Source organism: Danio rerio, chromosome 11 (genome assembly GCF_052040795.2).
Source record: "Danio rerio strain M-AB ecotype USA chromosome 11, GRCz13ab, whole genome shotgun sequence".
Taxonomy (NCBI): domain Eukaryota; kingdom Metazoa; phylum Chordata; class Actinopteri; order Cypriniformes; family Danionidae; genus Danio; species Danio rerio.
Genome location: NC_141031.1, coordinates 26,367,944 through 26,380,444, shown reverse-complemented (window position 1 = coordinate 26,380,444; position 12,501 = coordinate 26,367,944). Strand labels below are relative to the sequence as shown.

The 12,501-nt window shown below is 36.8% G+C and overlaps 1 protein-coding gene across 1 annotated transcript in view; it reads right to left on the bottom strand.

Moving 5' to 3' along the window:
- Positions 1-12,501, bottom strand: part of cntn2 (contactin 2) — a gene marked incomplete at its 5' end in the record, with an annotated part of 114,865 nt that overhangs the window by 68,182 nt on the left and 34,182 nt on the right. Inside the window, 11 exon segments of the mRNA NM_131446.1 lie at positions 720-895; positions 2,645-2,772; positions 2,883-3,033; positions 3,245-3,374; positions 4,064-4,200; positions 6,214-6,395; positions 6,520-6,622; positions 6,706-6,918; positions 7,001-7,096; positions 7,174-7,349; positions 9,301-9,442. Coding sequence (NP_571521.1) covers positions 720-895; positions 2,645-2,772; positions 2,883-3,033; positions 3,245-3,374; positions 4,064-4,200; positions 6,214-6,395; positions 6,520-6,622; positions 6,706-6,918; positions 7,001-7,096; positions 7,174-7,349; positions 9,301-9,442 — 1,634 coding nt within the window.

The following is a 12,501-nucleotide window of genomic DNA, read 5'->3' as shown; positions in this document are numbered from 1 at the left end:
ATGATGTTCTCAGAAAAAGAATAGGGGTTTAACCTTGACATCCTGGCCAAATTTGCCAACTGGCCTCTGTCCATCATCATCTTCTAACCATCCCCAAATCATAATTGGCTTCATCAGTCTTTCTCATCAGCTGGTGTGTGGTGTGCGGTCTGGCGCAATATGGCTGCCGTTGCATATATAAATGTAAGTATTTATTATTATTATTATTATTATTATTATTATTTGTTCATCGAAGAATATGCACATTAATATTATGGTTTGCACAATGCACATGTTTTTTTCTTTTACTGTAGTCATTTTTTCCCAATATTACCACTTGAACTGTATTTGTAAGTAAATAAATGTAGATTTGGTGACCACAAGAATGGGATAAACATTATGAATATTAAATCATTGTCAGCTGATATTAAACTAATAACACATTGAACACATACTACAATCATACTAAATAAACATTATTTGAGTCTGAATGTAATAGTAATCATAATAAAAAATACTGCTTAAATGATATGTTTAAATATAAGTCTAAATAAAAAACATCTGAAACAAATTGACCTGTATGAACATGGAAAAAAACATGACATGCTGAATCAGAAATATTATGTCATTTTAATTTGATGGTGAAAAATGACACTATAGAGGGGTTCAATAAGCCTTTTAAACTTCTTTTGTATCTATTCTTCAGGACAACACCTGGAGAAATGGCAAGAAGTGCTCACCCCCTCCATTCGCCGATAGTGTCCATTTGGTTCCTCTAGGTCCAGCGGAACTCCGTTGAGTGACCAGGTGAAGGTGAGGTCCATGGTAGGGTCATGTGATGCATGGCACTGCAAAGTGGCATTTTCACCCTGATTGATATCAGCATTAGAGGGCGCTAGTGTGATTTTTGTGGCATCTGTTTGAATGAACAAAATTAAAAACAATGTGTATCATCAATGACTTGCTGATGACTACTTAAAATGATAATTTTAGAGGTCTTCATTTGTTTACATGCAGACTCTTTCATGATTACTTGACTCTTTTTTTATAAACATGTTCTTATCACATGCAGCACAAGAAGATACAATCAAAATGCGATGGAATATGAGATGTAAGTTTTCCAGTGTTACAGTACTTTTCTTCAGTTTGTAAATATTTATTTATCTTGACAACCAACATAACAAATTAAATTCTCAACAGTTAGATATACAAATGATTTGTTTTCAAAATCACTGTGGGGAAATCAAACTGATAAATTAATAAAATATATCAAACAGGTTTTACTTATTGGTTTGCATGTAATCTAGCACAACATGTTATTTAAGTGAGGTGATCTTGTGAGTTATCAGTGTATTAGTGTCCATGTAATCGAGTAAAAAAAAAAAACTCTGGCTTGATATCAAGACAAAATAGAAGATATGTAGCAATTCATATGCCATCAGATAGCTGATAAAGGTGTTTACATGAAAGCAAACTAAGTTGAAAAACCAAGGTGTGTCTAGAAGATACAAATTTTGCTTAACCATTAATAACCTCTCCCTATAAAAAACAGTTTATGTGCCATTTTTTTCCCAAAGTGTAAAATCAGTTTAAATAAAATTATTCTGTTCATCAGGGCAACATTTATCAAATGTATTTTTTTTACATTGTTAAATACTCATTTATTAAATATTTATTTATTACTTATTGTATGTAGTTTTAAAAAAATGATTATTCCAGTCATTATTGCTTTTATCACTATAACCATTAATAATAATAATATAAATAATAATAATAATAATAATAATAATAATAATAATAATAATAATAATAATTATTATTATTATTATAATTATTCATATTAGAGTGATTTCTGAAGGATCATGTGACTCTGAAGTATGGAGTAATGAAGCTGAAAATCCATTATTTAAATCACTGGAATAAATGATTAAATGAAATTACTTTTGAACAGTTATTTTAAAGTGCAATAACATTTAGCAATTTTTCAAGTTGTAATATGTTTATGATTAAATAAATGCCTATTTTAAAAAATGTAAAAATCAAACTGACCTTTAAACTTCTGACTGGTAGTGTATATTTTTACCAGAATATTTAGAAACAACAAATAAAATCATGTCAAGCTTATTTTCTAATAATAAGTTGCAAACACAATAATTAACTTTATTTAAGATCATAGTGCAGTTAAAAAAATAATTAATCATCATTTTTCAATCTACTATCATTAAAACCACTAGATTTGAAAATGTAAAAACAATTTGCCAAATTAATTGTTTTATAATTTAAATGATCTGAATGACACTAGCATACATTTTAATAAGTACAGGTCAGGTCAATAAATACAAGAAAGAAAGTTATACTGGTAGTGTTGTTACATTTTTATATAAATTTGTTATAATAAGGCCTCAAGGTGGCGCAGTGGGTAGCACGATCGCCTCACAGCAAGAAGGTGGCTGGTTCGAGCCTTGGCTGGGTCAGTTGGCATTTCTGTGTGGAGTTTGAATTTTCTCCCCATGTTTGCATGGGTTTCCTCCGGGTGCTCCCGTTTCCCCCACAGTCTAAAGACATGCGGTACAGGTGAATTGGGTAAGCTAAGTTGGCCATAGTGCATGTGTGTGAATGAATGTGAAAAAAAAAATTTTTAATTAAAAAAATAAGATTTTGTTACCTCTGACAGACAGGTGTCCAGTGCTGTTGGCTTTGCCAAGGTAATTTTCTGCAAAGCAGGTGTACTTTCCTTCATCAGCACGACTGATATTGTAGATCCACAAAATCCCATCCGGAGTCACGGTTATCCTGAAGAGAGTTCATACACACCATACTGCTACTAAAATCATCTACAGCTCCCCTCTATCTGATCAATCAAGACATCTGGAGGCCTTTAAAACACTTGATTACTGTATTACCTTGTACTATTAGTCAGTAACTCTGTGCCGCGGCTCCAGAAGAGAGTGGGTTTGGGAGCTGCCCGAGGTTTACACTCCATTTTGACCTGTCCACCACGGGCAGCAGGAACCAGCTTCCGTACTGGATTCAGCCTGAAGTCTGGAGCCTGGACTGAAAGAGGGTGACAGGACGGGGCAGGACGGGAAATGGGTAACCACACAAAGAGGATTTAACCACGGATTATACTATAACTGGGGTTCAGGCACGGCTGGGTTGGCAGAAAGGGGTTTAAAGTGTATTAACATACACAACAAGACACAGTCAGTGTTTATGCAACTATATTTTCCGATGTGTTTTCATGCTGAGATTGTCTTGCGCTCACCTTGAACTCTGAGCTCAGCGTTCGAGTAAATGGTGCTGTGTTTGTTTTCAGCCACACACTGATACATCCCAGAATCCTCCAGGGCAAGATTAGCGATTTTCAGCCGGCCGTTATTCACTTCAACACGATCCTGCATATATATGATGAAGATGCACATGAGCACCAGCAGAGGGCCACACAACATTTCTCCAGTCAATCTAGCTCCAGCTGAGGAAAGGCATATATCACTGCCTCGGAGACATGAAGAGTTTTTTAAGCATTTCGTTAGCATATATCAGTCTGAGTCTTGACAGTTAGAGGTCCTGTTCATTTCTGATAACACACACATTGTCAGATAACAATCCGGCTGCGGTCTTCTGTGTGTATGTATATGTGAGGGTGTGTATGGCAGACCTGTGTGATAAGATGAGGAGCTGTCTGTTATGGAGCCAGCAAGCGTGAGAGTGTGTATATGTACAGTATGTGTGGGCAAGTGTGTGTATGGCAGACCTATTTTATGAGATGAGAAAATAACTGTCAATGAAAGTGAGTGTGTGTGCGTATGAGTTTGTTTTTGTGTGTCAGACCTGTATGTTGGGACTTGAGAGGTTGTCTGCCTGTTATGAGGAAAGCGAAAGTTAGTGTGTGCATGTAATCAGTTGTCTTTGTGTGGCAGACCAGTGTGAAGCAAGAGAGTGTGTGTAAGCATGTTTGTTTTTGTGTGGCAAACCTGTGTGATGACAGCCTGTCAGTTACTAAGCCAGCAAATGTAAGAGAGAGAGTGTATGTGTGTCTGTGTGTGAGTTTGAGTGTGTAAGCATGTGTTTTTGTGTGGCAGACCTGTGTAATGAGGGCGTGTCCGTTACGGAGCCAGCGAATGGTCGGTCTGGGTTTGCCCGCTGCAGCACAGCTCCACTGCAGCTCTGAACTGATTTCCACCTCAGAGTCACTCATGACCTGAAGCCAGTCCGGCTGAGCTGAGGAAGCAGAACACAAACATCCACTTTTTACCAAAAGGCGTGTTCACAAATCAGCTTGTACATCAGAATTGCTTTAGTGTTACTGTTTTTTTTTTTAAATCTTTTTTATTTTATATTCGCCATTGATAAGTTTGTTTTCATTAAAAATGTTTCTTTGTGTTTCATTGTAGATACTACTGATAATGTGTCTTCGAAATGTGTGAATGAATGGAAATATGCACTGTGAAACATCCATTAATTAACACATTCTTGTAGTTTGTGGTACATTCATATTTTTCATGTATTTACACTTTTGAGTTGCATTATGGGACCTTGGTCTCTTCCAGGAGGCACAGGACGTCAACATGACGTCAGACTGACGTTGTACCCTAACATTGGAGGATGTTGCATTTTTCTTGGAAATGAAAATTGGGCATCAGAACTCAATGTCAGGTTAACGTCAATGTCCGACATCCAACTTAAAATCCACCAAATATTAACATCTAATGATGCTACAGCTTGACATTGTGAACGTTACCACTATAACGTCTATCAGACGTTGGATTTCGGTTGCCATACCTGATGAATAAATGTCAGCATTTGACATCAATTTTGACATTGACATTGGTTTAAGATGTTGACTCAATGTTGGGTTTTGGTCACTTTCAAACAACCTTAAAATCAACCAAACATCAACGTCATTTGATGTCCTTATTGGATGTCAAAATAATGTTGCCCTTATACACTAGCTAGCCTAATATTAACATCTTATGATGTTGTGTGCCTGCTGGGCTGCTCCTAGATTTTCTGATGTTGAAAAACATAACGGTGTGACTTTTACTGATATTTTCAGTGTAAAACAATACACTGTCTAAGTTGGTGATGTCAACAGCGTTGCCAAATATAGCACACTTTTTTCAGCCCAAAAGCTGTTTAAAACCCACCCAAACGCACAAAAAACACCCCAAAATATTAGAATACTATTTTATCAATTTTTTTATTCATTTAAATCTAAATTAACCTATTTACTTTAACTTTCAGAAAATTTAACCATACAACAGCCAACACCAGCAGTCACAGGACCACAACATCGAATCACTGCACACTCTCAACCACACACACTTATTATTGTGTAGATTACACTACCTATTTGAGTATCTTTTACTTTCAAAATGGGATATAAATTCGTCCCATATGGCGTTTTAAATTCATTTAAACCTAATTAGGTGTTGGATTTATTTATATTGATTTCTTAAAATAAATATCTTTTCAAACTAATAGCATTGTTGACCCTAACTTCTATACCTTCACTCCCCCTCAACATACCAATAATAACATATGGCCATTCTTTTATATACAAGTACACAATAGACACAAATGAAAATCACATTTTTTTTAAGAATTATTTTTGGCCTTTTAAACTTTATTAGATTTGACAGTATTGAGACAGTAAGTGAAGTTGGAGAGAGAGAGGGGGGTAGGGTAGGGAAATTTCCTCTATCAGGGATTCGAACTCGGGACACCCTGACGTGCTACTGCACCATATGTCAGCGTGCTAACCAATAAGCTATTGCGCTCACCACATTTTAGTTTTGTCTACAACAACAACACACTTGCTCGCAAAGTTTATATTGCATCAAGCTTCGAATTAATGTTCATTCATTCATTCATTTTCCTTTGGCTTATCCCTTAATTAATTTGGGGGTGCCACAGAGGAATGAACCATCAACTTATCTCGCATATGTTTTATGCAACGGATGCCCTTCCAGCCACAACCCAGTACTGGGAAACATCATTAGACACTCATTCACACACATACACTATGGACACTTTAGTGTATTCAATTTACCTATAGCGCATGCCTTTGGAAACCAGAGCACCTGGAGGAAATGAAATGCCAGCTGACCCAGTCGGGGCTTGAACCTTCTTGCTGTGAGGTGACAGTGCTAACCCCTGAGCCACCGTGTTGCCCTACTTAATGTTCATGAGAAAAATATTTATATTTCTGTCTATTTCTAATACTATGCCTACCTTGCACAGAAACACGTCCCTGATGCGTCTCACGGCCTTCTGAGTTGTAAACCTCACACTCATACATGCCCTCGTCATCGAAATTCAGTTCAGGAATAATCAAGATGGGCCCATCCACACTTGTTCCAACCTTAGGGGGTAAAATTCCATCCACCTTCCTCCAGCGGATTTTAGGAATCGGACTAAAGGAGGAAAAGTAAAAGTGAGAGCATGATGGAAAAAATGGTTACATTTTTATAGCTGACTGCGATATGGATTATGTTAAAGCGATGCTGCAGTGATCTCTAGGAGTTAAGGGGGACTTACTTGCCATAGGCAAAGCATTCCAGCTGTGCGGTTTGCCCTGATAAAGCGTATGTCTCAGCGGGAAAACGCACTCGGATATTTGGAGCAGTTTTCCTTGGGCTTGCTGAAGAAACACAGCAAAAAAAAAAAAAATAAGATTCAGTTTTTGAGCTTGTTGCTGAAGGAAATATAAGGCTTTGAACTAACCATCAGGGTGAACTGTGAGCTGGACAGCTTTGCTGAAGATGCTCTTGGTGCTGACATCCATGTTGATGGTGGTGAAGCAGAAATAGTTGCCCGTGTCATTGGCTCTCGCGTTAGCAAGATACAAGTTACCAGTGACCTGAGAAACAAACCACCTGCCCGCTTCTGGCTGGATGAAGTTAGGGAACTCGTTGATAAACCAGCGGTAGGACAAAGCTAACAAACAGAAGGGATGCAAGAGTTAACGAAATAAAAAAAGAGTGAAATGTTTTGCTAACTGATATGTGTGTGTGTTTACCTGGGTAATGAGCTGGTGGCTGGCAGGCAAGAAATGTTCCCATTCCTTCATGGACCGTCTGAGGACTTCTGCTCTCAGGGGGAAAATCATGCAGGTCTGGAAGAAAGCACAGTATAAATCAAGCACGAGTAGTAGACAAGACCCAGTTTTCTACTTGGACAATGGTTACTCACAGCCGAACTTGAGATTAGCGACGCGGCTAACAATGGTGCCGCATCGGTTGATTGCGAGACACTGGTACGAGCCGCCATCTCGCCCATTCTGAGGGTTGTTGATCACAAGGTTTCCTGCAACCTGTGTGTAGTGCGACTCTTCAGCAAATGATATGTCAGTGCCATTCACACGCCACCTGGGAGGAAATCACACACAAGATCTGACTTTATTACCAGAGTAAAGGAAAGTCAATAACCAATTTGCCATATATATAGTATATTTTTATTGATTTTATTGAAATATCAATAATCTACTTAAAAACTGCTCTCATCAAATACATTGTATCTTCAAGTTTTCTTTGTCAAAATTACATATAAAACTGGATCTCAATTATATAATATATATAAAAAAACAGTATGATAAAAAACTTTGGAAATCACTTTGGAAATCAGAAGTACTAAATAGCAAAAAAATTCCATGTTCCATAAACAAATTAAGCAGCACAGCTTTTTTAATCATTAATAATAATTAGGGGTGTTAATGGATCACAGTTGATCTGTGATTCGTACAGATCGGAACACACGTGGCCCGCAGATTAATAACCTTTTTACCAGAAGATTAATCCTAAATTTGTAATGATCACAGAGAGATCGCCTCTAGGTTCATTCAGTTCACATGTATGAAAGCATTTAGGCTTTCCTGTAAAAAATAATGAAAAAGGGAAGAAGTTGTGGTAGGTTATTCGGAATATGATGGGTTTCTTAGGTTATTAAAGGTGTTTTCTGTCTCTACTTGTTTAGCCTGCATTAATGCATTCAGTGTAAGATGCACAATTAATCCTTAAAAGTTCAGGATCTCAACACCCACACAACATAAATTATAAATGAAGATGATTTGCATAAGTTTACTAATCCTTCAAATCACTGCATTCAAATCTGTGTTTGAAAAATGCAAAGATTAAGAAAGAAATTCAGTCTTTAGTCATTTGAGCTAGTTATGAAGTTACAAACAGTCAAATAAACACAGAAGCACTTGGATTACCGTTAGGCAGTGCTGTTGCCTCACAGCAAGAAGGTTGCTGGGTTGCTGGTTCGATCATGACATGCGGTACAGGTGAACTAGGTAGGCTAAATTGTTCGTAGTGTATGAGTGTGTGTTAATGAGTGTTTATTGATGTTTCCCAGAGATGGGTTGCGTCTGAAAAGGAATCCGTTGCATAAAAATGTGCTGGATAAGTTGGTGGTTCATTCCGCTGTGGCGACCCCAGATTAATAAAGGGACTAAGCCGACAAGAAAATGAATGAATGAATAAAACCACTGATGTTTATGATCACCGTCATATGCATTTAACTTGATGCTCAAAAATGAAAGTTGAAGGCAGCAATTACATTATTTACCCAGCCTTCAAAAAGATGCCACTGAATAATTCTTCAAAAATTATACATCTAGCAATGATTGTACAAATTATAATGTTAGATTATTAAGTTTAGCATTATCAGCAACAGTAGTAGTCATTTTCACAGTACTGAATATTTTTATATTTATTTTACTCAGCTGATTATTTCTTCATTTTATTTTTAATAAAATTACAGGTTCTCAGTTCTGCTTGTTAAAACTAAAAGTTTCTTGCAGGGCTGTTTTTGTAATAAAAGGAAAACAAATTACATTTGTCTCCTCCCTTTTTGGCTGATCCATACTATGGTCCAATCCTTGACTAAAAAAACACTATGTGATCCGAACCATGAGATTTGTTATCTGTTACACCACTAATAATAATAATAATAATAATAATAATAATAATAATAACCATATATTTATTTAAATTTGAGAACCAGTTTTCTGAGGGATCATGTGACACAATGTAGACTGTAAAGTTCAGTTTAGCCATCACAAACCAAAACTTTATTTAAAAATGTATTAAAACAGAAAGTTAACTGAAATTGGATTAATATTTGACATATTTGAATATTTTACTAATTTTGTAAAGCAGCTTTATTAAACAGATACTTCAAACACATAAAATATTTAATTTTAATATGCTATTTAGTAAAATATGTTGGTTTTTGTTTAACTATGAGTCATACAAAGCAAGTAAAGGTCGTGTTTTGTTCGTTCACGTGTAAATGACAAAAATGTGATGTGAGTACCGGTAAACAGCAGCAGGGCTGGAGCGAGCCTGGCAGCTCAGGGTCACCTTGCCTTCTGGCATCCCCTCTGGGTAAATCAGACTAGATGGCTGCTCTTCAAACACCGGCCCACTGTCATGACCCGACACACACACATCCCCACCTACCAAAAAAAAGTAACAAACAATGTCTTTCAGAAAGAGTCTAAACAGGTTAAACACCTAATGAGGTGTACACTTTCACAAAGCATTCACAGTTTAATGCAGTGCACCAAAGCTAATTTTAAATGTTAAAAAGCCATAGAATGAAAATCTGGATATGCCTAGGCATAGCTAAATAATAAGAGTTCAGAACATGGAAATGACAAACTGTGAGCCTCAAATACCATTGTTCCCTTGTTCTCATTTAAATCCTGAGTTTAAAAGCCCAGTGAAACACGTGCCAATTCGAGCAAAACACAGTCTCTGACTTTTTACAAAAAAAAAAATTAAAAATACAATTTAATACAATTAATACAATTACCAGGCAGCGTTTGATTGGCTACAATGTTTCCATCTGAGATGACAACAATGATAATTTCCCCTTATTTTTAAGCTTATATAGCCTTGTATTATACTATACATACTTTGTATGTGGGAATATTATTTTGAAAAGGGGACCGACATTATAGATTTGGAGCATTTTATCTCATCCCTAATCACAGCTCGTTGCGTGTTATAACACTCAACGCTCGTCGCATCCTGTCATAACACTCAACACTTACAGTGATTTTTCTGAAGTTATAAAACAGCAATTTAATAACATTTTTGTACACGTTTACATGGAAGATATGATATTAATTCCTGTCTTAGCTTTCAAACAGTGGGCACTTGCATCTTCTATTTTATTCTCTTAAAATGCAGCATTTTGATTCATTTTCTGCTGTATAAGTTGAGAGCACATTCTTATTGTAACAATAAATAGCATAATATCTTATAATAATTCTTTGGGTCAAGAAATCATCTGAATTTGCTGTATTTTTCTTCCTCTTTGAGTAATACAAGTTTTCTATTTCTGGATACGCTTAAATCTGAAGTAAGAACATGTTCCTGTTATATATTGTGCATGAGCACTTTAATAAACCTACAGAAAGCAGATTAATGACTTTACATGTTGGAAATCATAAATCATAAATTGTTTTAAGCTGTAGTCATTTATGAATTTACTATAATTAAGGAAAATAGATATGCTCATGAAGCACAATCAGGTTAAGCATGGATGTAAACTCACTACTCTTGAGTGTAATCTATATTCAGTCACCTTGTGCAGCTCAGGTCTTTTGTTCTGCCTCTTTTGAAAGCCGGTGTAGTGTGCCAAACAGACAGATACAGGGGGTCGTGTGTGCCTAACATCTCCAGCGTATCTACACTCAGAGAGCAGGGGTGTGTTCTCCACCCGGGGAAAGCCAGCGGGGGATACATGCTGTCAGATATAATTGCATGCACTCAGATATTTTGACAGAACGAGGAAACTAGGGAGTTTGAAAGCATACAGTAAAATCTCCAGGTAGTCCTGCACGCATCTGATGCATTATGAATCGGTTCCAGAATGAGTCCGGATAAATTGGGAAAGCATGTGCATTTGTGTCAGGGAGTGCATCTGTGATCAGAGATTTGTTTTTCTGCCTTCAAAAGTTGCCGTGGGTTTGAGACTTTATTATAATGGAATTGGTGATGGATTTAAGTAGTGCACAAAAACAATCTATATTTTCTAAATATAAGTCTGCATGTGAGGTTTATGATTAGCTCTCTTAAAGTTTAAATATTACCAAGTGTTTTCATGGCATTTTCATGGCTTTTACCCTATTTTTATAAAATAAAATGTAATATACATAATATCAATAATAATGGACATTAGCCCCTTTCACACAGTGATACCGGTAAATATCCGGAAAATTTCCGGAACGACTTTACCGGTATATTCAAAAAAGCGCTGTTCACACAGGCGAGGACGTTCCGGAAATTTTCCGGAAAAGCACCATTCACACATGCATTTCAAAATACCGTTAAATTCTGTGACATCATTAACCACTTGCCCTCGAAGTTAAACAGCTGGGATTGTATTTACAAACATGGAGGGGATTATGCGATCTGTATTTTTGTTGATGATTTCATTTATCTTTCAAAATTTTGTATTCATGCACCTTCTTGTGTCCCAGAGGCATCGTTACAGACGACTACAAACACAATTGTTAAACTATAGACGAAAAAATGTTAACGCTAGCATCCAAAGGCAGAGGCGCTACCTGCAGCTTAAAAAGACCGTAATGTTTACATATTTGGCTACAAAGAGTTCTGTGCGACGAACATGGGCATTTCCGCGGATCCACGGGAAAGTATTTTGGGGGAATATTTTGAATAACTTTGATGACGGTATGTGGATGCAGCATTTTCGCATGTCAAGAAACACATTCGAGTTCGTGCTGCAGCTACTAAGTCCATCTCTAAAACGGAAAACTACCGGCTGGCGAAAACCGCTGGAACCCCGACTGAGACTTGCTGTTGTGTTGTGGTGGTACGCCACCCCGAGTGAATACAGGACCATATCTTGCTTGTTTGGCCTTGGAATTTCTACTGTCTGCATGCTTGTTCGTCAGGTAGGCTACGTCAAGTTTATTTGTAGTAGAACTCTAGATATATGTGATTAATACGCAAATAAAATGTTATCTATCTATCTATCTATCTATCTGTCTATCTATCTATCTATCTATCTATCTATCTATCTATCTATCTATCTATCTATCTATCTATCTATCTATCTATCTATCTATCTATCTATCTGTCTATCTATCTATCTGTCTATCTATCTGTCTGTCTATCTATCTATATTAAAAACTCATTCATTTTCACAAGAGTAGCTTATAGTTTTAAAGTTGTTCACCTAAAAGTTATTTGCTATTCATTTACTTTGTAAAATAGCAAAGAGCGTTGTAAAAAATGAAACAATGTAACACAAATGTAGCTAATCAGTTTAACTTCACCATCAGGTAACAAATGCCCTGAAGACCCTTTGCGAGCGCTTTATATGCCTGCCCAAAGGAGAGCGTCTCCAAAAAACCATTGATGGCTTTTTTGCCCGAGGCTACAAGATGTGCGCAGGTGCCATCGATGGGTGCCACATACCCATCCTTAAACCTCACGTGGACCAGGCTGCCTACTGCAACCGTAAAGGTTGGCACTCTAT